At 33.5% G+C, this 24459-nt stretch overlaps 3 protein-coding genes across 3 annotated transcripts; 1 reads left to right on the top strand and 2 right to left on the bottom strand.

Annotated features, from left to right (window-relative positions):
* The first annotated feature begins 423 nt into the window (after positions 1 to 423).
* LOC145614540 (kinesin-like protein KIN-4C) lies at positions 424 to 8425 on the top strand. The gene is made up of 27 exons (XM_081669597.1): positions 424 to 836; positions 930 to 1076; positions 1318 to 1470; positions 1559 to 1803; positions 2022 to 2185; positions 2295 to 2419; positions 2565 to 2601; positions 2710 to 2801; positions 2879 to 2995; positions 3071 to 3184; positions 3272 to 3355; positions 3451 to 3652; positions 3904 to 4001; positions 4116 to 4214; positions 4285 to 4398; positions 4517 to 4633; positions 4723 to 4803; positions 5275 to 5346; positions 5417 to 5510; positions 5611 to 5630; positions 5720 to 5805; positions 6039 to 6110; positions 6213 to 6440; positions 6717 to 6858; positions 6952 to 6996; positions 7113 to 7664; positions 7753 to 8425. The coding sequence occupies exons 1-27, from the start codon at positions 696 to 698 to the stop codon at positions 8116 to 8118; spliced, it is 3807 nt and encodes a 1268-aa protein (XP_081525723.1). The 5' UTR covers positions 424 to 695; the 3' UTR covers positions 8119 to 8425.
* Positions 8426 to 8840: 415 nt separating this feature from the next.
* On the bottom strand, positions 8841 to 12135 carry LOC145614542 (putative disease resistance RPP13-like protein 1). The gene is made up of 2 exons (XM_081669599.1): positions 9251 to 12135; positions 8841 to 9155 (listed from the first exon to the last, which is right to left on the bottom strand). Exon 1 carries the CDS (start codon positions 12097 to 12099, stop codon positions 9256 to 9258), a length of 2844 nt encoding a protein of 947 aa, XP_081525725.1. The 5' UTR covers positions 12100 to 12135; the 3' UTR covers positions 8841 to 9155; positions 9251 to 9255.
* Positions 12023 to 22509, bottom strand: LOC145614545 (putative disease resistance protein RGA4). The gene is made up of 2 exons (XM_081669603.1): positions 21668 to 22509; positions 12023 to 12210 (listed from the first exon to the last, which is right to left on the bottom strand). The coding sequence occupies exons 1-2, from the start codon at positions 22332 to 22334 to the stop codon at positions 12131 to 12133; spliced, it is 747 nt and encodes a 248-aa protein (XP_081525729.1). The 5' UTR covers positions 22335 to 22509; the 3' UTR covers positions 12023 to 12130.
* Between the last annotated feature and the right edge of the window lie 1950 nt (positions 22510 to 24459).

Here is a 24459-nt window from a genome sequence, read left to right as displayed (position 1 = left end):
GAGAAGTAGAGAGGGCAGAGAAGAGGAGAGAGAGGGGGAACTCAGAGAAATGAGAGGGGGGATTAGGGTTTTTTCCTATATATACTAAGGGTAAAAATATGTTGGGCTAGGGTTTTTTTTAGTATGGGCCTATATTTCGGTGTGGTTCGGTTTTGTTCGGTTTTTCATTTTTGCAAACCGAAACCGAACCACACACCGAATTTTTTTTTTTTTTAAAACCGAAACCGAACCACTTCCGAAAAAAACCAAACCAAATTTCTTATTCGGTTTGGTTTTCGGTTTGGTTCGGTTTTAAACCGAGTTTGTTTCACCCCTATCACAAACCCATAAAAAAAAAATTAATAAAAAAAAAACTTAGAAACAATTTAATTTCACAAAACAATTTGGTTTCTTCTTTTTTGGTCCCTCTTTCCCCCCTAAAATCATACGCACCAACATACTCCATTAATTCAAATTCCACCATTCTTCCATTTTCAAATTCTCTCCCCATTTTTCTCTCTCTTAAATTCCCCATTTTACCCCTTTCTCTCTCCTCATTTTCAATCTTCGAAGCTCAAACAATTTCCCCCAAATTTCTCGATTCAATTGAATGTTCTTCGTGTTCTTCTCGCTTTCACCTTAATTAATCGATCGGAAAAAATCCCCAATTTTCTAGGGTTTTTTTTTTTTTTTTTTTATTTTGATTATTTAACTACATGGAGAACAACAATGGCGACGGAAAGAGTACACAGGACAAAGAATGTGTTCGTGTCGCTGTAAATGTTCGTCCTTTGATTACTCCTGAGCTTCTCCTCGGTTGTACCGATTGCATTACCGTGTTTCCCGGCGAACCTCAGGTTAGTAATTAAAGGGTTTTTCTTTGATTTTAATTTCTTAGCAATTTTTTTTTGAAAATTAGGGTTAATTTGTGTGAATTTTTGTGGATTTAGGTGCAAATTGGGTCTCATTCCTTCACGTTTGATTATGTTTTTGGAAATGGAGGAACACCGTGCTCTCGAATTTTCGATGAATGTGTTGCTCCTTTAGTTGATGCGTTGTTCAAGGGTTATAATGGAACAGTACTAGCTTATGGGCAGGTTAGTTCTTTTGAAATAGTAGCTTAATTATTAAATTTTGGGTGTTTTGGATGAAATTTATGATTGATTGTTATTTTTAATTGCTTAATTTTGCATATTTTCTGGATTTTTGGTGTTGGTATAAACTGTTTGTGGTTGTTTGTAAATTGTAATGTGTTTTACTTGATTTGCAAGCTGGGTTTCTTCATTTAGTGCTGAATTTGAGTGTATGATGATTTAATTTGTATTTGTTTTACTGAAGACGGGGTCAGGGAAAACTTACACCATGGGAACTAATTATAATGGGGAAGACAATGCTGGTGGAATTATCCCTCAAGTTATGCAAACGATTTATTCTCGAGTTGAGTCGATGAGGGGTTCAACCGAGTTCTTAATTCGAGTGTCGTTTATTGAGGTAAACTTAGCAGAGTATTACATTGTTCATTGTATTGATGATTGTGCTATATGAGAATGTTAATAAGAAAATGTTTGAAATTGATCAGATTTTCAAAGAGGAAGTGTTTGATCTTCTTGAAACAAGTCCACCTGCATTATCTAAAGGCGATGCAACGAAGCACTGTGGCCCTGCTAGAGTTCCCATACAAATTAGAGAAACAGTCAATGGTGGGATCACATTAGCCGGTGTTACGGAGGCAGAGGTGAGGTCAAAGGCAGAGATGGCGTCGCACTTGACTCGTGGGTCTATTGCTCGTGCTACTGGTAGCACTAATATGAATAGCCAATCCAGGTATTACACTAATGAAACTCCGAAAATTTTGTGATGACAGTGAGCTGAAGTTAGTTACTACATTAGTTCTCTATTCAAGGACTAGTTTTATTTTAGCAAATTAGTTGTGTGGTCTATTTTTCAATTGTGCAGTCCTCAGGTCGTAATGAGTTGCAATAATCTTTCATCAAGAATGAAATTTCTCATGTTTTTTTTTTTTTTTTTTTTTTGGCCTTCAGTCGTTCTCATGCCATATTTACAATTTCTATGGAGCAAAAGAAAGTCCAAGGGTCAAATGGCGACACTGCTGATGATATTTTAAGCGCGAAGCTTCACTTGGTGGACCTTGCTGGTTCTGAACGAGCTAAACGGACAGGTGCAGATGGATTGCGTCTAAAAGAAGGTATGAAGAATTCATCTTCATTCCTCTTTATAACAAAGCCATAAATTTGTACAAAGTACACTTTACTTATTCAGTTGTCTTTTGTCATCATTTTATAATGTGCTGTCAGGCATTCATATAAATAAGGGATTACTGTCCCTTGGGAATGTGATCAGTGCGCTTGGAGATGAAAAGAAAAGGAAAGAGGGAGGGCATGTCCCATACCGTGACAGCAAGCTCACCCGCCTATTACAGGTATATATTAGAATATGATTGGATGTCAACTCTTTTCTATCTTTCCTTGATATTTCTGCTCTTATATTAACAGAAGGCTATCTATTCTTTATTCTGCATTTTTATGTTTATAATTAAATTGTGTTGAGTGTTTTCAAATTACTAGGACTCACTTGGAGGAAATAGCAAAACCGTTATGATTGGTATGTTAGTCTCCAACAACATTTTGTCAATTAAACAATATAAAACGGAATCCTAATTCTATCTATACTTGCCTCTTTTTTGGTTTTTATTCTGATTTTTTGTTCCAGCGTGTGTTAGCCCTGCTGACACAAATGCGGAGGAGACTCTCAATACCCTGAAGTATGCAAACCGAGCTCGTAACATTCAAAACAAGGCAGTCGTAAGTTCCAGTTCTATTATTGTACTTAATTTCTTTAATTTTCTGGGCTTTCTTTTCATTTAGTTTTCATCTTGCAGATAAATCGTGATCCTGTTGCAGCTCAGATGCAAAAAATGCGTGGTCAAATTGAGCAGCTTCAGACAGAGTTGCTTTATTATCGTGGTGACTCTAGTGTTTCATTTGATGAGCTTCAGGTACTGCAGTTAGTAGAAGCTTTGTCATGACTAAACTATGATTGCGAAATTAACATATCCTCTCTGGAAATCCAGATTTTGAAGCATAAAATATCATTGCTTGAACAAAGCAACGCTGAGCTGCAACGTGAACTTCAAGAACGTCGTATCAGCTGTGAGCATTTTGCTCAACGCGCTCTTGATGCTCAGGTATTTATTAATAGCAACACTTAAAATTGAACCATATGTGTAGGTTGCCATATTTCCATTTAGGTGATGTGCAACTTTCTGATTCAGGTTGAAAAAGACCAACTGATTATGAAGCTTGAAGCAGCAAGGAGTGGAAAATCATGGGATGAGATTGAGTCTCTGGGAAATCAGGCATGGTCATCTAGTTTTACTTTAAAGTGACATATAAATCTGTTTCTATTAAGCACATAGTTTTGCTTATTAAAATTCTTGAAAACATGTTACAGGAAATTAATTTGGTCAAGAGGTACGTGTCAAAAATTCAAGATTTGGAGCAAGAGTTAGTGCGATTACAACATTTAAATAGCATAAAGCGTGAGGGTATTCCTTATTCCTTGGAATCAGACGATGAAGTATTACCCTCTAAGAATGCTTATTTAGGCAATCTCAGTGAGCACTCATCTGTCTCCGATGCAAAGGATATAGCTGGTATGTTGCAGTTGAATTGATCTTTATGCTAGTCATGTCTACTGACAAAGTTAAAGGTTTTTATGTAACTTATTTTATGATATATTATCCTATTCTGTCTTATTTTATGATATATTATTCTTTTCAGTCTTATGCTCATGCCTATTAACAAAATTTAAGGTTTTTATGTAACTTATTTTATTATGTATTTTATTTCTGTCTTAATTGAACGTTTCAATTATGTTTTAACCTATTTTTATCTTTTTATTTAGGTGATGAGATTGAAGAGAAGGAGTTAGAGCATTCCTCTCTACAAGAAAGACTGGACATGGAACTAAAAGAATTGGATAAGAAACTTCAGCAAAAAGAGGTATGTACATCACCATTTAAAACTTATGTGTAATTGTATCCGTGTTTATGCAATGACCAGTGTATTTAGTTTTCAATGCTAACCTGTAATATTGATCCATGCTGTGTCAATTAGGCTGAGATGAAGCGGTTTGCTGGTACTGATTCTTCTGTCCTGAAACAACATTATGAAAAAAAAGTTCTTGAACTGGAACATGAAAAAAAGGCATTGCAGGTGAGTATAAAATATTGAATGTGGGCTCCTTATTGAAGATTCATTGTTCTGAGTCCTTGTATGTTGACAGAAAGAAATTGAGGATCTGAGGCATAAACTTGGTGGTATTTCATCGACTTCTGATGATGGTGCACAAAGGCTCAAGGAAGAATACATTCAGAAGCTAAATGGTTTAGAAGCTCAGGTCAGCTCTTTAGTTTGTAATTCTTGTTTCAATTTTCTTTTCTTTCCTTTTTTTTTTTATAAATTTTTTATTTTTTTTTATTTTTAACTTTGTTTGAACTAAAAATGTTTGCCTTCAGGTTTCTGAGTTGAAAAAGAAACAAGAAGCTCAAGCTCAGATTTTAAGACAAAAACAGAAAAGTGATGATGCAGCAAAGAGGTTGCAGGATGAGATTCATCGTATAAAAACTCAGAAGGTAAAAATTGATGGGTCACAAAAGAAAAGTCTCTCTAAATTCATTCACTATGACTATATTTTTGTTTTCTGATCTTGGCACCTAAACAGGTCCAATTGCAAAACAAAATCAAGCAAGAGTCGGAGCAATTTAGATCATGGAAAGCAATGCGGGAAAAAGAAGTGCTTCAGGTAAATATAATGTATTGTTTTATGTTTCTCTTTAGTAGTTGTAATTTAAGGATGCTTTAAATGCCCCTTTCATATATTTATTTTAATTTATTCAGTCTTGTTTTCGATTGTCTCATTTTACTTAAACATAATTCTGTTCAATGACTTGGTCTAAAATTTGAGCAATGTATATGACAATAAGTCCAGTGATGAGCAGTTTTTGTAAACATTTTAGCAAACCTCTCCAGCAGTGCTTTAGATAAGCCATCATATATGAATACAACCAAAATAATTGGGCTTTTCTTGCTCATCCACAGAAATACACCTGGCAAGTGATCTTTCTATTATTGAGAATACTATACCACCCACATTATTTTTGTATTTCTATTCATTATTACTTACAATTGTGCTTATTAGGGCTTTTGAATTGTCTTCTCTTTTAAAAGTAAACTTTTTGTTTACGGACTTTGTGACTTGCTTATTGCCCCACAGCTTAAGAAGGAGGGAAGGAGGAATGAGTACGAGATGCACAAACTATTGGCATTGAATCAGAGGCAAAAGATGGTAACTTAAGCTATTTTCCCTCTGCATGGATGTTAGGAGTTTCTTGCTGAAGCTCATGTTTATGTGCCAGGTTCTGCAACGTAAGACAGAAGAGGCATCTATGGCAACAAAAAGACTTAAAGAGCTTCTTGAGTCTCGAAAGGCTGCTTCTCGAGACAGCTCTGGTTAGAACAAAAACTTGTTAAATTTAATGTACACCTATGGCTTACTAATCTTCTAACTTGTGTTCATGTTTCTCTGTTTATCACTCTTGTGCTGGTATAGCTAATGGTCCTGGAGCACAGGTAAGATTAATCTGGGTTTCAAGACATTTGTTTGTTGCATTTTTTTTTTGACCTGTGAAATGCTGCTAACGTGTTTCTCTGTTGTGAAGGCATTAATGCAAGGAATTGAGCATGAGTTAGAAGTCACTGTACGGGTACATGAGGTTCGCTCTCAGTATGAACGCCAAATGGAAGAGTGAGTTTCTATTTTATTTTATCATGTTTTGCACATTTACCAAATTTCTGTATCAAGCTCTCTGGATGGTTGCATTAGCGCTATGGAGATCTGTCATTCCGATATGTAGCCAGTGGCTTTAAGTTCTTTTTCTTTAATTTGAATTGGTAGAAATTTTTGCTTTATTTCCCTCATTCCTATATCCCAACACATTTGACCCAAACTAAGGCGACTTACCAATTTTAATATTCCAGGAGAACCAAGATGGCACAAGAGATTGCAAAGCTGAAGGAAGAAGCAGAAATGCTAAAGCAGAATATTTTGAGGTGCTGCTTACTTTTGTATACCTTTAATATCAGATCTCATTTTTGTTAAATATCTCCTCCATGTTATCATCACCTCAGCTTTTGATGCTTGGTTTCATGCAGTGAATGCCCTGAAACTATGTCCCCTGGTGCAAGAAATTCAAGGATCTTTGCACTTGAAAATATGCTTGCAACATCTTCAAGCGCCTTAGTCTCAATGGCCTCACAACTATCTGAGGCAGAAGAGCGTGAACGTGTCTTTAGTGGCAGGGGACGTTGGAACCAAGTTCGTTCACTTGCTGAAGCCAAAAGCTTGATGAATTATCTTTTCAATTTGGCTTCATCCTCCAGGTACTGGTTACTTTAGAGCTATTGTTAATTTTGTGAAACTCGTAGGAGATGAGGTAAGCAATTTGATACATGGTGATGGGGGTACTTGAAGATCTTACATCAGTACTCTTGGATTTTAATTAATTAATTTATTTAACAGGAGAAGCTTTTTATTTTGGTTGTAAAGAATTGCTTCGATATTGTATTAGATAATGACTATAGCTCATATGGATATTCAAAAGTTAGTATCATGATGCTCATTTTGTCCAAACTAATTTTATTTTGTTTTGCTTGAAGATGCATGGTACGTGATAGAGAGCTCGAATGTAGAGAGAAGGACTCCGAGATAAAGGAGTTGAAAGAGAAGGTGGTCAAACTAAATGGTTTTGTTAGACAATTGGAAAAACAAAATGCAGAAGTCAAACAGCAAATACAACAGGTTTGTCATTATAAACTAATTCTTACATGTCCTTTATAAATTAAAATTTTTGGCATTTTATTTTGAACGAATTAATTACATTATGGATCATAGGTGCTCGCAACTCGTGGTGAGGTGAGAACTTATGACCTGCGACAGGTATATATGCTCTTCCATATTGTGCTTTTATATATTATTAATTGTGAAAAACTTGGGCATTTCATAATCTGTTATAGTTCCTTGCAACTCACTATTTTCTTCATTGATTTTATTAGGGTATTAGAAGCTCTGGGTTTTTCAAGTTTCCGGGTAACAACTCAGAGCTATTGGAGGACATGGATACTTCTGATTCAGAGTATTCTTACCATGACGAGGAGTCTGATGGCGAGTGGGAGGAAAATAATGTTATGGTAAAGAAGAGAAACTCTAGGAAGGGTGGTCGATCAGGGTCTGATTCAAAGTCATTGGACACTGATGGTGGAAGTTTAAAAGGGGAAGAAGATTTAGTTGATATTGTAAAAGAGAACTCTACAACTACTATTTGCTGTACGTGTAGCAAACAGTCATTTTGCAAGACCATGAAGTGTGAATGCCGTGCATCCGGAGGAAGCTGCTCTGGCTCCTGTGGCTGCTCCTCCAATAAATGCAGTAATAGAGAAGGTGAGAGCAAAGAGGACTGCATACCTCCTAAAGAAGTAGAGCACGATCGAGATCTTGCCACCCAAGGTGCAACATTACTTCAGAGTGCATTAACTGAAAGGCCTGCTGAGCAACATGAAGAAAATGGTGCCAAAAGAAAGCCTTTGGCTGATATTGGGAATACAACTGTACGTTCTCTTACCACAATATCTTTGTGCTGTATCCTATCTAGATACTTCCGTATTGTTATTTACTATGTTTGTGAACTTGTTGCAGGAGAAATCAAATGCACCAAGGCCCATCCAAAGGAAAAAATGGCGGAAATCCACTATTCAGCTTGTTCCAGCAGCCCCAACATCAGTACAAAGTGAGCATGTAGATCTACCGGAAAAGGTAGAGAGCTGTGCAGCTGACAATGTAGCAGCAAGTAAAAAGGCAGAGAGCAGTACAGCCGAAGCAAATATCCCTTTAAAATTGCCAAGAGCCATGCGATCTGCTTCCTCGAACAGCAACCTTTTGAGAGTCAGGAACACTGAACATGGAGAAGAACCTGTTGTACACAAGGACTCCGGTGAACCTGCTAGGAGAAGCCCTCTACGGAGACCAAAGAAATCTGAGGAAAAAGAAAATTTCGGCCTCTAATGTAGTACGTGCTGATTTCCTAATTTAATGTAGGCAACCTGTAGATCATTTGGAATTTGATTCCATCACAAGCTTACTTTATTATGGGGAAAAATTTGGAAGAGGATCGATCGATCATCAAATGATTGGTATTCTTTTATTGCTTATTCAATCTATGAGGCACCTATTACGAATGGGTTTAAAAGAAGAAAATGTACTAGCGTTTCTAGTATTACATTGTTGTTTCTGGAAAAAAATGTACTAGTGTTTCTAGTATTACATTGTTTTTTGTGAGCTCATTGTTGTATATGTAAGAGTATTTTAAGGCACAAAATGAAGGTCTCTATTTGTTCGAATTTGACATACAAAATTGAGTTTCCACTTTTCGTAGATTGAGCCCTAATTTATCTGTAGAGGTGAAATAACAAATGTAATAAAGCTAGATAGCATGATTATCAGCAATAAAAATGAAACAGGCAGAAATTGGGCATGAAGAGTATAAGCATTACGAGTAGTATTATTTATTAGAATGTATACCAGAACAGGATAAGAGTTCTTATTATTTTGGTTAATAATGTTAGTCTACCCTCAACTTTCACAATATATGAGGCTGTGATAAGCCCAACTCTACACGGTAGAGTTTTCCTCCAACTCTAGAGGATCCGGACGCCCTAAAATTATATGTAAATTGACAATTTGATATTAGTTCGAAGAAGTCATTAAATAACAAAGAAAATCTCAAATTCATATTACTTTGTACCGTTGCATTAAAGAAAAAAAAAATACTTTATTGTACGACAACTACGTATTTATATAATACAGTACAATACCTTTTTGCTTCTTCTCATCTTCTGTGATGATAATTAATTAAATTTGTTACAATATTGTATATGAAAATTGAAAGTACTAAATTATCTGAGCAAGAAAAGCTAGCATTCGAGCAACATACTAGCAACATTTAATTTGTGTCGAACAGTTGAAGTGGTATTGACAAAAATAAATAAGAGCAGCAGCTTCACAATTCACATGCTTGATTAATATCATACATGTTCTTGAATCTGGAAGTAAAACAAAAATATATCAATAAATGAAAGTTTATACAGAGAATAAAATTAAAAAAAGCAAAGAGGTTATGAATAATAGTATGACCAACCTTAATCAGCAATTTTCAAAATTAAGGCCATCAGAGGATACGTCTGTTTGGAATTTTTGGGATTTCATGCCATACTTTTCTCTTAAAATTGGACAGCCTTCAATAGTTAGATCTGTTAATCTAGAGAGACGAGATAGGGCCTGTGTTGAAGGTAGATTTGCCAACTTGGTGCAATTTTTTATCCGCAGTTTCTCAAGAGATGACAAGTTGCCTATCCATTCAGGAAGTTGTTCCAACTCATTAAATCCATCAAGTTCCAGATCTTCAAGGGTTGAAGGGAGGAATTGCTGAGGTAGAGACTTGACATTTGGGAAACTTCTCAATGTTAACCGCCTTAGGGATTGGGGAAATGTAAGGTTGAAGTCCCTTTCATCGCTAAAGCAGTCATTAATTTCTAAAGACCAAAGGTGATGAAGATTTGGGATCCACTGCAGGCAACAAGTCATCAACTCCCCTGAATTCTTCAATTCCAAACATTCAAGTTTTTGCAATCTGCCCAAATCTGGGGTGGGACCCTTTATCATTGGGCAGGAGCTTATGGATATGGATTCCAAAGATGTACACCCCTCTAGACTTTTTGGCATGCTTTCTAACCCTTCACAATCATGAACCCTCAAATTACGCAAAGAAGAGAGGTCACCTGGAATACTAGCCAGGGATCGGCATTTTACTATCTCTAATTCCTTAAGAGAGATTAGGCCACTGGGTATACACTTCACTTTCTCACAGTAAGATATTCTTAATTTCTCCAAGTTTTTGCACTTCGACAGCTCTTGAGGTACCATCATCATATTTTTTATATTCGTTACATCAAGGGATTGGAGAGCAGTGCTATATTTGATGATATCCACTAGTTGACTGCCACCAATATTGTTAAGCTTCAGACGCTTTAGTGATTGAAACTGCTGTAAACAAGGTACCCTTTCCAGTTTTGGACAATCTCGTATCCTTAGAGTTTCAATTTTACGAAATAATATTTCCGTTTGTATCGGTGATGGTGGTGGCATCCATGTGGTCAGTCTTGCAAAAGAGATGATGTGAAGCTTGGTTAGAGATCCAAATAATACCTGTTCTACTGCAGTCCCATCCCTAGTATAAAACGCCTCCCCTATACATTCTACATCATTGAAACCTTCTAGCCACAATATCCTCAGATTAGGTAGTTGCCCAAGTGTGGGAAGCTGTTGGATTTTGCTGCAATTATATAGCTTCACCTCTGTAAGCTTCATAAGTGGTGTCGGATGACCTCCGTGGTTTACAACCATTGCCATCATCCACGAAGGAAGCCTCTCACCCATGAATCTACTTACATATAATGATTGTAAATTAGGGTGAGGTTCAAGGCTATCCAAAACATCCTCATCATTATTCACTTGATGAGAGCGTACTTCTCTATTCGCACCCCACTCTAAATGTAGTGTCACAATCTTGTCCTTTCTCCCAAGGCTAGCTTGTCTTGCTGTTTCTTTGTTTTTCACATGTTGTAGACCTTTGATTTTCATCTGACCCTTGACTTGATCTAAAGGTCCTAATTCATCAATGCTCCATCCTTCACTGTCTCGTAACTCAAGGGGAGGTAAAGTCTGAAGGTAAATTAACTTTCGTAGTCCTCCAGATGCCAACAAGAAAGAACTTGCCTCAATGTGTCTCAAGTTTTCCAGCCTATACAATCCTTTGGGCAATTTCTTCAGACAACGGCAATCTATGATTCTCAGCGTCTGTAGTTGATATAATTTGCAGATTGACTCTGGTAGTTCTGTAATATTATTATAAGACAGGTCAAGGTACCTAAGATGAATAAACTGCCCAATAATATACGGAACCTTTGATATCCAAGTCATGCTTAACGTTCGTAAGTATCGTGCACATCCTAAGGTGGAGTTGATCCAATCATAAGGCCTGCGGAAACTTATCGTTTTTAGTTTTCTCACAGCCAACCTATGACTGAAAGTTTCAGAAGGTATTTCGTTCTTTGATAAGTCGAAAATCAAATGTCGAACATCATCTTCCAGTTTAGCTCCAACTTTCCAAACCAACAGATACTTCTTTGAAATGTAGGCTGCAAGATCATGCACTAAATCGTGCATCTTGTACATTATATCACCAAAACAATCTATCTCCTCTTCTAAGAAGGAATAATTCAGCAATATATTGAAGTATTTCTCACCAATCATTTCCATTGTGTCGCTAGTTGCAAATTCATCATGAAGAAAGCCTTGTGATAACCAAAGAGTAATCAATTCATTTTTCTCCATTTTAGAATCCTTCGGGAAGATTGCGCAGTATGCAAAGCATTGTTTTACATAAGCATTATTTAAATGGCTGTAGCTCAGCATTAACGATGGAAGGATATCAATTGTATCTCCTAGTTGGGGATCCCGTTCCCATAACTCACTATTCTCAATCGATTCCCATTCATACGCGTACTTCTTTGACTGCAACGCGCCACCGATTGCTTTTATGGCCAAAGGAACACCCTTACACTTTTTAACAATTCTTCTCCCAACATTATCGAAAGAGGAATCATATGGACGTGTCTCATTAAAAACTCTTTGCTGTAACAAAGCCCATCCTTCATCTTCGGATAAACCTTTCAATTTATGTTGATGGAAGGAACATGCTTTCTCTGCAACATCAGTGCCACGGGTGGTAATCAAAATTACACATCCGCGGAGATCACCAATGCTCATCAATGCATTTTTGAAGGAATCCCATGAGTCTTGTTTATCTTCCCAAACATCATCAAGCACGAGAAAAAATTTCATTCCCTTCAACTGCTCTTCAAGTTTTTTTGTAAGTGCACCAGTGTTTGTCAAGTCACATTTGGATGATGTAAGATGTTCAACCATCTCATTCAAAAGTTTGTCAACTTTGAAATCCTCAGACACACAAATTGCCAAAATCCGCATCAACTTTTTCATGTTCATATAGCCTCCGAGCTATAGTCGTCTTGCCAAGTCCTGTTTACATAAGACAAAAGATTATAATCCATCTATCTATATCCATATTATATCTATAAATAAATAAATATTACTAAAATAACAACCGCTGACGTCATCAGTACTTACGTGTCACTCTCTTATCAATTTTTTTTCCCGTTAAAATGCAAGGATGATGTCATATAATTTTTTTCCCTTTTTGAGCTACCTATATAACATTGTTTTAAAAATTAAATTCAAGTTAAATTTTAAATTTTAAGTATTTTTACATATATTATGCTATTTTATTATTTACAAGTAGTTGTTAAAAATAGCTAATAATATAGTTCAATTGATTCTAAAAAATAATATGAAAAAAATGAATTTTTGGAAATTATATCTTCATATTTAATTAGAAAGTATTATTCCGTAAAGAGAAAGTAGTTGTTTTATCTTAACATGTGTTAAAGAGTCTATAATTCATTTCTTATTTAAAACCGTGCATCGGACGGGGCTAATCTAGTACTATAATACTAAAACAGGGTACATTAGCTCCATGGCTGCCACATATCCCTATTTTTAGGGTTTTTTTTTTTTTTTTTTTTTTTTTTTTTTTTTTTTTTTTTTTGGTAACATGTATAATTGTCAAAGATCCTATATTATTAAGGATACTCCGAGATAATATCTTGACTTGCTTAATATTGTTTCTCAATCAATGTTATTAATGGATTTTCAGCATATATATAGTCTATATCATTTGACTTTACTTGCTTAATTCAAGGAGAGTATATTATGTTATTTTGTACTCCATACATTATACATTAGCTTTCCTTATTAGCAGTGGCGGATCTTGACAATCTTCTTTTGGAGGGGCCGAATCAAAGTTTAATTTCTAAACTTAAACTATAGTAAACACTAATAACAATATAAAATAGTTTAACCTTAATTTTTTTTAAAAAGTAGCTATATAATATTATTCCAAATTAAATAATAAAAACAAAATTATTGTATAATATTAGTTCATTATTCTACATATTCCTTAAGTGAGGTAAAAGTGAAAATAAATAAATAAATTATTGATAACAATTATGAGTAGCAAATGCAGTATATGAATATCATGGTTAAGTATTGGCGCATAGCACCTATACGTTTTAGAAATATATAGGATGACAAATTGTACCACTACAGCCTAATAAGTGATAGGTGGTATGTATTTTAGGAGAAAATAATCAACGACATAAGATAACAAAAAGTACCACCACATGTTATAATATTACAGAAAAAGCACTATTAATACAATTTATACCTTAATGGTACATTATAATACACAAAAATGTACCACTGTAGAAAAATATCAAATGAAAAAATATAATAAAAACCCCATACTGCCCTCTTATATGCATGCTAAACATATAGGTGCTATGCGCCTAGATGCACTCGAATATCATTGCTAATTGCCTAATTCTTTAAAAATGAATAACGTGGTACTATAATATTGTTTATATAGAATTTGGTTTTTTTTGAAATAAAACTAAAAATTTGTACCTCGCTACCAATAATACTACCATTTATTTCTCAAAAAAATACTACGTAATACTGAGTGCAACTAGGTGCATAGCTCCTATATGTTATGGATGCATATAGGAGGGTTAATTGGTAAATTCATTTAGTTTTTGAATTTTTTTTTATTGCTACAGTGGTATTTTTAATGTAGCATTGTACTTAGAGTGGAGTTTTTAATGTATTACTAGAGTATAAGCTATTTTAGTAATACTATTTATAACTATTATAGGTAAAAGTGGTACAAATAGTGTACCACTAGAAGAAAAAAAAATACCACTCTTTTGTCGTATATTTGCTATTTACTTGGCATGTAAATAGCAGCTATGCGCCAATACTTAATCCGTAATACTACCATTTATGTATTGAGAGATGGGTCAATGTGTCATATGTCAAACTCACATTGGAGTTTGTGCCAAGTAAAAAACATACAGAGTAATACTACATGGTACAATACGTAAGATGTTATGAATTTTAAGTTCAATGGGTAAAAAAAAAGGTTCAATGGGCTACAAATTAATTGGTTATTATTGTAATCTCCCGTATTTTTAAATATTTTATAAATGAAAATTTATTTTATTTATAATATTTATTTTTTATTTTTTATAATTTAATTTCAAAAGTTTCAAATTATTAATCTGGGTCGAAAATTATTTGAACAAATTATTTTATGCGCCTTTATTCAACAATTTATGTCCAATCACACAAGCCTAACCCATTTGTTTACTTAATCGACCCATTATTTTTATGAGACCCAATATTTCTTTTTACCCTACAATAATTCTCTCCTATAAATACCCCATGAATGAATCTTCAAAAATTTCTCACACAAAAAGGTTAGTCTTATTTTCATCGATCCTCCTTTGTTTCATTATTTTGTTTAATTGTTTTGAGTTTTGATTTTAGTATAAAGATTATATTTTTAGTATCAAATTATATTTTTATGGTATAAAGATTATAAATTTCAGATTATATTTATGTTATAAATTTCATATTTTATGAATTATAAACCTAGGGTTTCAATTTATTGAAAATCATGATTATAGGGTTTATATGAACAATTGATTTAGAGCTTTTATAGTAATGATGTTTTGAAATTTTGGTGATTATAACTACTGATTAGTTTAACTTAATTCCAGATGATTTTGAACATATAGATTCGTGTTTTAATTTTTAGATTTTCGTTCGTTAATATTAATTAATCCCGTTTTATTTCAGATCAGATTCTGAACTCATCCGATTTTGATGAAAAAGTAGTGTTTTCCATGTGGAAACAACGTTTTAAAAAAGACCCACCACCCTCTCGTGGCCAAATTCAGCCTCTAAATATGATTTTCGGGCAGTTTTTGATTTTAACGAAGTTTTTTTTATACTTAAAATATATGTTTTTATTGAAGTTTTAAGTGTTGGAAATAGTTTCTAAGTACTACTTTTGATGTTTTATAAAGAGGGTTTAATCACCCATTAAAAAGAAAGATTTTTAGGGGTTTTTATACAATTTTTAGATTTTTATTAGACTTTGAACTTGCTGTAATTTCATGTATAAGAGTGTATTTTAATGTTTTTATGAAGAAAAATTTAAAGAACTCTATATAAGCCTTTAATTTTAACAAAAGGTAGGGAAAGTTTTAAAGTGTTGTTTGATTTGGATTTTGAAGGTTTTAAAGTAAGTTAGTATTGTTGTAAGTTTGATTGATTGGGTATTGATTGAGATGTTATTATTTGGCTTAGGAGAGGAGTTTATTGAAGGTGATTTCTAGTTAGTAAAGTGGCATACCAATTCGTTTGCTCAAGGTACGTACAAGTTACGAAACCTTTCTTTTAGGTGCATGTTTAAGGACGACGGATCGAGAACTTAGTATCATGTATAGGGATGACTGAGTTAAATTGTTTGGTTATACATTGTGAATTTCGTATGACGTGCACTATTTTATATTGCAAGTATTATTTGTGCTCTAATTATGCAAGGTGCGCTTAGAGGCAAAGGTATATGATTGGTGTAATGATTAATTTAAAACTCATTCATGATTATGCAAGCAAGATGAGTAAAGGAAGAATTTAAGTCTTCTAAGACGAGGTTGAGGTTTTGGGGTGCCTTATGCACTCACGGTGTTTATACACCGAGGTAGTAAAGGAATAAATAATAAATGTTGCTTGCCACTAATAAATCAAGAATTGAAATTGAAAAGTTGTTTTACTTGATTGAATTGATATTGGATTGATTGTATTGTTATGCATATGAGTCATCACAAGTCTAAACCTGTAAATCACGTAAAGTGTAAGATGGATGAGCAATAAAACTCTGGATTGGTGCACTTCTGGAGTAATGACGATCAGGGGTTGGGGGGATATTAGCCGCGTACTTTTCTCGAGGCCGTCTGATCTACGAGTCTCTTATTTCAAATATTTTTCAAAACTAGGACTTAGGTGAGATCTCATACTAACTACGGTCACGGAGTCGCGCTCGTAGTCGTTGGATGTTTATTGATGTTTCCGAAAGGAGGCATGGGGTTTTTCTTTTATTGATGTTCCAAATGGAGCATGGGTTGGACAACCTTGTCTATTGCGTAATCCAATGAATAAAAATAATGATTTACCTATTATTAATTAATGGAGTCTTAGTAATATAAATAGTTGAGTCGTGTGTTGAGTCTATAATTTAATGATGCATGATGATTGATTATTAGTAGCATGTTATGGATTTCTTAATTTATTTTGCAGCTTGTATGTACTCAGCTTTGCTGATTGCGTGCTTTGTGTGTCTTTCTTTGGTCATGGCCTTCGCCTTTCAATGACTCTGTGACGATCCAATTTTTACACTTGTAATATTGGGGAGCAGAATTACCACAGGTTCTTACACATGCAGCATTCATCAGGGTAGGGTTGTGGGATCTTGAGTAGAGAGTTGGTTGTTTGCATTTTATTTCTTTTGCAAGTTTGAATTTATTTTAATTCGATTTTATTCGACATTATTTCTTTTGGGTTTGAATTTATTTGAACACTGAATTTAATCACTTACTACTTTTATTGGGTTTTGAATAAGGGCCTTAATGGTTCCAAGTTGTATGACTTAATTTGGTTTCATTCGTTGGTTTTGAAACTTATTTATAACTGATTTAGTTTTTCCGATGTTATTTTCTGATAAAGTCTTAACGTTTGAACACGTGGCGGTAGCACGTCAATAATTCTCTTGAATATTGTTCAGGGTCCTCACAGGTTTAAAGAGAGAATTATTGGGGTGTTACAAAGTGGTATCTGGGAGCTTATGTTCGATTTAATTACCACTAAAGTTACTTTAAAAGTTTTTGGGCGCCTAACGTTTTAAATCTGGATTTTATGACTTGAAATTAAGGTTAAACTTTAATTTCAAAAAAATTATTTTATTTTAATTAAAATAATTCGGCAGTTTAAATAAAATATTTGTATTTTTATAAATTACTATGTTATTAATTATTTTTGAAATTAGTTGAATCTGAGTACTTATTTTATTCTTTGAACCTTAGTATTATTTATTTTATTTTATGTGTGAGATTTGGGTAGTCTTAAGAAGGGCATATAGGAAAAATGATTTCTTTCTATGTGCATTATAATTTAATTCTTGGTGCCATTTATTTTGAATGTAGTTTTTATGCAAGTTATATTTAATTGTATATGTTTTATATAATCATGCAAATTTGGGTGTTGTGATCACCTAGAATCATGTGTAAGGATTAAAGAATACAATATAGATTAATTTGTGATGATTTGTGCAATGTAATGTGTATGTATGGATGATCATTATATGAAGCATGTAATTATGTGACTATTTGGTTATGCTTATTTAATGATGTTATTTATTATTTATTTGGTGCTTTAGGTTATTGGTAAGATCTATATTTTTATTATTTAATATCTCCTTCAATTTTTGCAACCAATGAGTGTTTATTTGAGAAACCTTATGATCAAATTAGGAATGCACTTGGAGAATTGAGGAGAATTGATGAAATATATATATTTGGTGATGATAAACTACGCGAGAGGAGTGTAAGAATTTTGCTTTGGTCAAGCCGCATACTTTAAGGAGAGTGGAGATCCTGCTTTTCTGTAGAACTAGGTAGTGAAAGATGAGTTTTTGTTGTTTTGAATTGCCATGAGAATTTGAGGAGCATAACTTTGGTGGAAAGAAAATAGGGATACGATTCATGAGACAATTGACTTTCGTTGGGAGAATTTGAAAACCAAGTTGAAGAGAAGAAAATTTTGAGGAGCCCGTGGATTCATAAACATGGAAATATAAATCAGGCCTTTTGGGTTAATTAATGTATTAACAATTATTATGGATTTAATGAATCGAGTATTTCCATGAGTACAGTAATTCGATAAATATATGGCTTTATTAATGATATCTTGCTATACTTGAAGAGTGAGGAGAATTATAATAGACATTTGAGGATTCTGTGATATTTTAGGGACGACTTGTATTATGCTCAGCTTTTGAAGTGTGAAATTTTATTAATGAGAGTAAATTTCATTTTGGGACAAAAAAATTCAAGTGGTGAGTAAGTGGTCGTCTACACCTAACAATGTGATCGATATAAGGAGTTTATTGGGATTAGATCTTTAAAGAGGGATGTGAAGGACTTTTGAGGATTGTTGTATATACCTTGATGAAAGAGAGCTAGTTTGAATGGGATGAGAAGTGAAAACAAGCCTTTTAACTCTTAAAAAACATTTAATCGTTGCACTTGTTTTAGTCTTGCCTAATGGGAGTGGTGGACTTGAAGTTTTTACTTAATGGATGTGTGTTGCAACAAAATGGAAAAAAAATGATAATGCTTCTTGCCAAGACAAATCTTATGAGACCAATTACCCTACCATGATCTTGAGATTGCGTATATATTGTTTACATTGGAGATTCATTCGAATTATAGTGTCACCTGTAAGATTTTTACAGATCTTAATAGCCTTCGGTTGTTAGCTAAGGAGAGCTAAAGGGATTATTGAGTGCCTATGAATTGAACTATTCAAATTTGAGAAAATTATAGAATAACAAGTTATGGATAAATTATTGCAGAAAGAAGAAATGAAAAAGAAATGCCTAATGATATTATTGAGGTGAGTTACGGGGGCGTAACTCTTTTCTTTAAGAGGGGTAGAATGCGATGTAATTTCGCGTTTTTTACCTCAATTATGCTATTATTGCTTGAGTTTGCATTATTTTGCTTATTAATATGCACTATTGTTGTATTTACATGCAATTAAAGTATGTAAACTTTGGCCAAGTACGAGACTATTAAGCATAAAGTTCAGTTTGTTGAGTGTGCATGTTGAGAATCAATCAATTTACAGCAATATAGAACACAAAAGTTTGAATGGTTTTGGAAAATTTATGGCTTTTGGGTAAAGTTTCGAGGGCGAAACTTCTTTGAAGAGGGGTAGATTGTAATCCCCCGTATTTTTAAATATTTTATAAATGAAAATTTATTTTATTTATAATATTTATTTGTTATTTTTCATAATTTAATTTCAAAAGTTTCAATTTTTAATCTAGTTCGAAAATTATTTGAACAAATTATTTTATGCGCCTTTATTCTACAATTTATATCCAATCACACAAGCCTAACCCTTTTGTTTACTTAATCGACCCATTATTTTTATGAGGCCCAATCTTTCTTTTTACCCTACAATAATTCTCTCCTATAAATACTCCATGAATCTACAGAGGACTCTTAGACGTAGAAGGGAGAGAGAAAACTCAGAGATTTTATTTTACAATTAAATGAATGAGTTTATTCTATTGATTACAGTATTTATACTTTGTAAAAGATTTAGAAATATTAAAAAAATATACGGAGTATTAAAAATATTAAAAATATCTGTAACAAACTCTAGCTGACTCATTATAGAATAACTTTTGTATACACCCGGTTTTCAGTAATTTACTGTACATCAGGTACACTTTTGTCAGATTTAGTGTCACTTTTGTCAAATTTAGTATCACTTTTGTCATATTTATCAATGAAGCATAAATAACTCTTATATATGTCAGGGTAACTTTTGTCCGTTTTAGTGTAACTTTTGCACATTTTATTGTCACTTTATAACGGTTGTTCAGTAATTTACTGAACATCCGTTTTATTTAAAATTTTGTGCTCATTATAACTATGCTGACTCATCTCTAACTAACCTCGTATTACAGTGCGTCAATTAATGTGCGTCAATTAATTATAGGCAAAACCCATCAAAAACCGCCTCTTCCAATTTTGATGATGATGTAATATGGAAATTTGTTATTCTTCGCTTCATCATCTAATTTGTTTCGAGTTTCCAGATCTATAATCTCCAAAATGAATTATAGATAATAATAATAAAGTGGGATTATTAACATCGAACCAGTCAAAGGTGGAATTATTAAAATCAATTTTTCCTTAAAAAAAAAAATAAAAGAAAAAAAAACCTTATATAAATCTTTTTCTTGTTCTTTTTGGACTTTCTGTAAGGGGTTGCTGCTTCCTTCTTTGAGTTCCTTCCCGTGTTTGTTGTGACGTATCTAAAAACTACATTATTGTTTACGTCTAAAATCAATTGTCATATTAAATCTTTTTGTTGTACAAATAAAATAAGGAAAATGTTATACATAACCCTTAAGGCTACATATAAGCATTAAAAATACTCTTGAAAACGGTTTAAATTTAGAAAATCATGACAAATTCACACTAATTTTATACAATTTCCAAGAGTGTTTTTAATGCTTATATATAGCCCTAAGGGCTATGTATATCATTACCCACATAAAATAATTAAATATCCTTTTTAAGTTATTAGTTTTTTCTGAATGGCTTTTTAAGTTATTAATTAAATCAATTTAATTACAAATACTTGTATGCCTCAAAAAAAAAAAAATTACAAATATTTGTAATTTACTAATTTGACTTTTTTTTTTTCAAGACTATTTTGACTATTGAAATAAAATAAGTACTTAAATACAAGTAGTTATATATTAATAGCAACACCAAGGCAAATTAAAGAGGTAGGCAATGTATAAAATAGCTTAGGGCGCACTATGGCGAGAGGGGTTCTGCTGTGCCTGCCTCTTTGAAGTGAAGCGTTGTATATGGAAAGTTAAAAATTTTGGCTGAGGCGCTCGCGCGCCTAACCCAAAATGCCTCGCCCAGACCTTATTAAGTGCTCACCCCTGATCGTCTTGCGCCTCGGCGCGCCTTAGGCGCGCTTTTTCAAACACCGGAGGTGGGTGAAATAATTATACGGAGAGCACGTTACAATTAGTACTTATGGATAGCACATTACACTCGTATATTTATTGTCCAAGCTTATAACACACCTATAAAACCTATGATTTTTGTTAAAAAAAAAAAACCTTGGATTTATCTCCATCTAATTTTTAATTATTGGGCTATCACTGTGCACCACGCGCGATGGCTTAATTAAAGAGATGATAACATAATTTCAAATTAAAATTCCAACCTCACCCTAATATCTATTATAATCTTTGTTACATGAACTTGGGTAACCATGTCTGACACGGGACATGTTCAAGCGTCTTATTTTGTGTAAAAGTTCTATAATTTTGAACTAAAAACGAAGTATTCAAGTGTCATACTCATGGTCCGACATGACTAGTTTAGGTGATCTGAAATGAAGCCCATGCATGTAACATAGAATATAATCCCCTATTCTTCCATTAACCTCTCAGCAACCATCACTCTCCCCCATTCAGCAATTCCCACTACCCTTATTCTTTCTAAGACCATAATAAATTAATAATACCCCCCCTCAAATTTTCAATTTTAAAAACTTATGAAAACTTGATCTTATGACATTATATACAGATTTAACAATATCTCCTTAATTAACGTGTATAGATGTAAGCAAAATCAGTTCAGGTAGAAAATACTATCATGTAAGGCTCAAGAACAAATGACAATGGAAAATAATATACCTCCAATTCCAACAATGGCAACAGTGTAAAGAGTATCAACATGCTCGCCAGTAGGATTGAGAATCATTTGCAGCAACTTCTCCTCATCAGACTTCCTCCCAATGAACTCTGAACCTCTTGCGACAGCATGTTTCCGATTTTGATGCAGTGCTTCATTATCAACATAGTAGCCAGCACTAGTCGATGCTACTGCTTCTCTGGCTAGCTGCCCGAGCTGTATACCATTGTTCTTAGCCTCCTTGTGCAGCTCATCAAACTTGGAAAGGATCTCACGTACCCGATGACTCATCCGGATACGGAAGACAGCAGGGTTAGTAGCAGTACTAAAAAAGTTGCTACACTTCTTCTTGAAAGATGGATGGTTATTCTTGAGCTCAATTTTCCTACGAAGTAACTCATATTCATAGTCATCCATGAGCTCATCAGCAGAGTAGGCAAGATCAGTGAACTTTTTGAGCCAGAGATTCACAAATCTGCTCTTCTCAACATACTTAGCACTTCCCAAATCCTCAAGTAATGCCTGTATGTTCGAGAATTTGTCTTGGAGCTTTTTAAGTTGATCTTTGAAACCACAGAAAAGTGTTACCTCCTCCAACACCCGAGTTGTCACCAACTTTGACGCGGCTTTCGCCGCTTCTACTCCTAATCCGGTTGCTAATTCCGCCATCGATCAGTGTTTTGATCTGAGAGTGTTTCAGTATCTAATATTAGAGAGAGATTGAGAAAGAGGGTGTTTGTATGTTTGGATAAGAGAGAATTAGTGGCCAATGGTCAAGCTTTAAAGCTTTGATAAATGGGTGTTTGTATGTTGGGATAAGAGAGTAATAGTGGCCAATGGTTAAGCTTTAAAGTTTTGATAAGTGTTGAATAGTATTACATCTTTTTTCAAAGTCTTAATTTTCTTTTTAGTTTGGCAATTACTTGGTATTTTACAAGTCAGCTTCGTATTCAATTATTACGTCCCCACTCTGTACAATTTGTTTTATCACTAGTCCTTTTTCATGTGGGAATGACCAGTCTACTTTTCTTTAGTTGTTGCATTGTGTGCCTTTCCAATTGAAAAGATGACAAGGTAAGGATTGAAACGTTAGTACAATTGTATTCTCAATTTATTTGATTTATCAAAGTTACACAATAACTAATTTAAGAAGAGAAAATTTGCGAGAAATAAACAAATAAGTCGAAATTTAACTTAAAAAGAGCTAGTAATTTCAGACTTTAGCTAATAGAGTAGTAAACAGTGTATAATACTCCACTTGTTTTCTTTTTGTTTTTTTGTTTTTTTTTCTTGTCCGTTTTTTTATGTAAATCCGTAGTAATTCTGTCAATTTTTTCAATTAACAACCAAACCCAAGTTTTGTTTAATAATTCTAAATGAAACAGACAAAACTGAGAAAAATAATAGTCATCTTACAATAATTTCATCACCGACATAATAATAAATTCTTCAGTCTCCCATTATTAAATGTAGAATTATGTCCCCACAAAAAAAAAAGGTCATGTAGCTCATTTCACATTGAAAATATACTATTGTAGCACATATCAATCACCCGTTAAAAAATTGTTACTGTATCTGTTCCTACAAAATAGCCTCATTTGCTTAGTTATGGATTACAAAGTAACTTGTCCACTTGCACTATTAATTGTATTGCTTAATGATTGTTCAATGAGATTGTGTAGGTCAAGTGACTTCTCCAAGATCCATTCCCTCCCTTTCCCCAATTTTAATTGGATTTGCCTCTAGTAGGATTTGAACCCACGTGGTTGTGAGATACAAACATCACTAGACCAAGCTTGATATATATTATACTCCGTATTATTATATAATACTGTATTTAGATTAGAAATAACACAATTACAAACCAAAAATCATATTGTCACCCACACTATTAAAGCCACTATCAGTTCTCATACTCCGTATCCAATTTTTCAACAAATCCCATTATTTGATTACTATACTATTTTAAACACCTTCAAAATTCTCCTAAAATTCAATGTTGAAAAAAAAAAAGAGTGAAAAATAAATAAATAAATAAATATCATACAGATACAATTAGATTAAAGATCAAATTTGAAAAAAAATAATAATTTCTGTCGGTGGGAGTAAATCCTACCATATCAAAATGTAAAGAGAACATATTTCAAGAACAATAAAATTACCTCCACTTCCAATGGCGAATTGGCGACAGTAGGAAGACGATCTAAGAATTAATTCAACAACTCTTGCCGCACCATGTTTCCCGATTTTGATGCCAAATGCAAGACGATTATTAAAGGAACTAAGGTTTCAATGTTTGTATTCCTTTTTCACCACCTTTTATTTTTCTACTAGTATAATCAAATTCTCAATAATCAACAAGCTTAACTTAGTGTGTAACCCAATTTTTGCAAAATATAAGTAAAAAAGGGAGGCAATTTGATGATTTTACTCTTTAACGCGTGGCTTTGTACAATTATACTCAAGTAACAAGTTATACACGATTGGTAAAAGTTTATGTGCTATGCAATTAATTTTGTAAGTCATGTCACACCCGAACCAATTGTGCAATTTTTGTTTTATTTTAGGACAATAATTGTGATAGTAATCATAATATAACTACCAAGTATCACCGTTTCTTATTACTCCATATTTGCAAGAAAAGAGTAAGAAAACGGATGTAGTACTCTATTCTATTTTAGTTTCTACGGACTTTGCAGTAATTTACTTGTAGTTTTTACAATTGTGGATGTGACTATAATATCAGGGCTTAAGCAATTGTCTTGTATTTTGTGAGTGATATTTACATGACTTA

The sequence above is a fragment of the Chenopodium album genome, chromosome 25 (genome assembly GCF_948465745.1).
Source record: "Chenopodium album chromosome 25, dcCheAlbu1.1, whole genome shotgun sequence".
NCBI classification, from domain to species: Eukaryota; Viridiplantae; Streptophyta; class Magnoliopsida; order Caryophyllales; family Amaranthaceae; genus Chenopodium; species Chenopodium album.
Note: the sequence above shows the minus strand (reverse complement) of the source record. Positions and strands in the feature narration are given on the sequence as shown.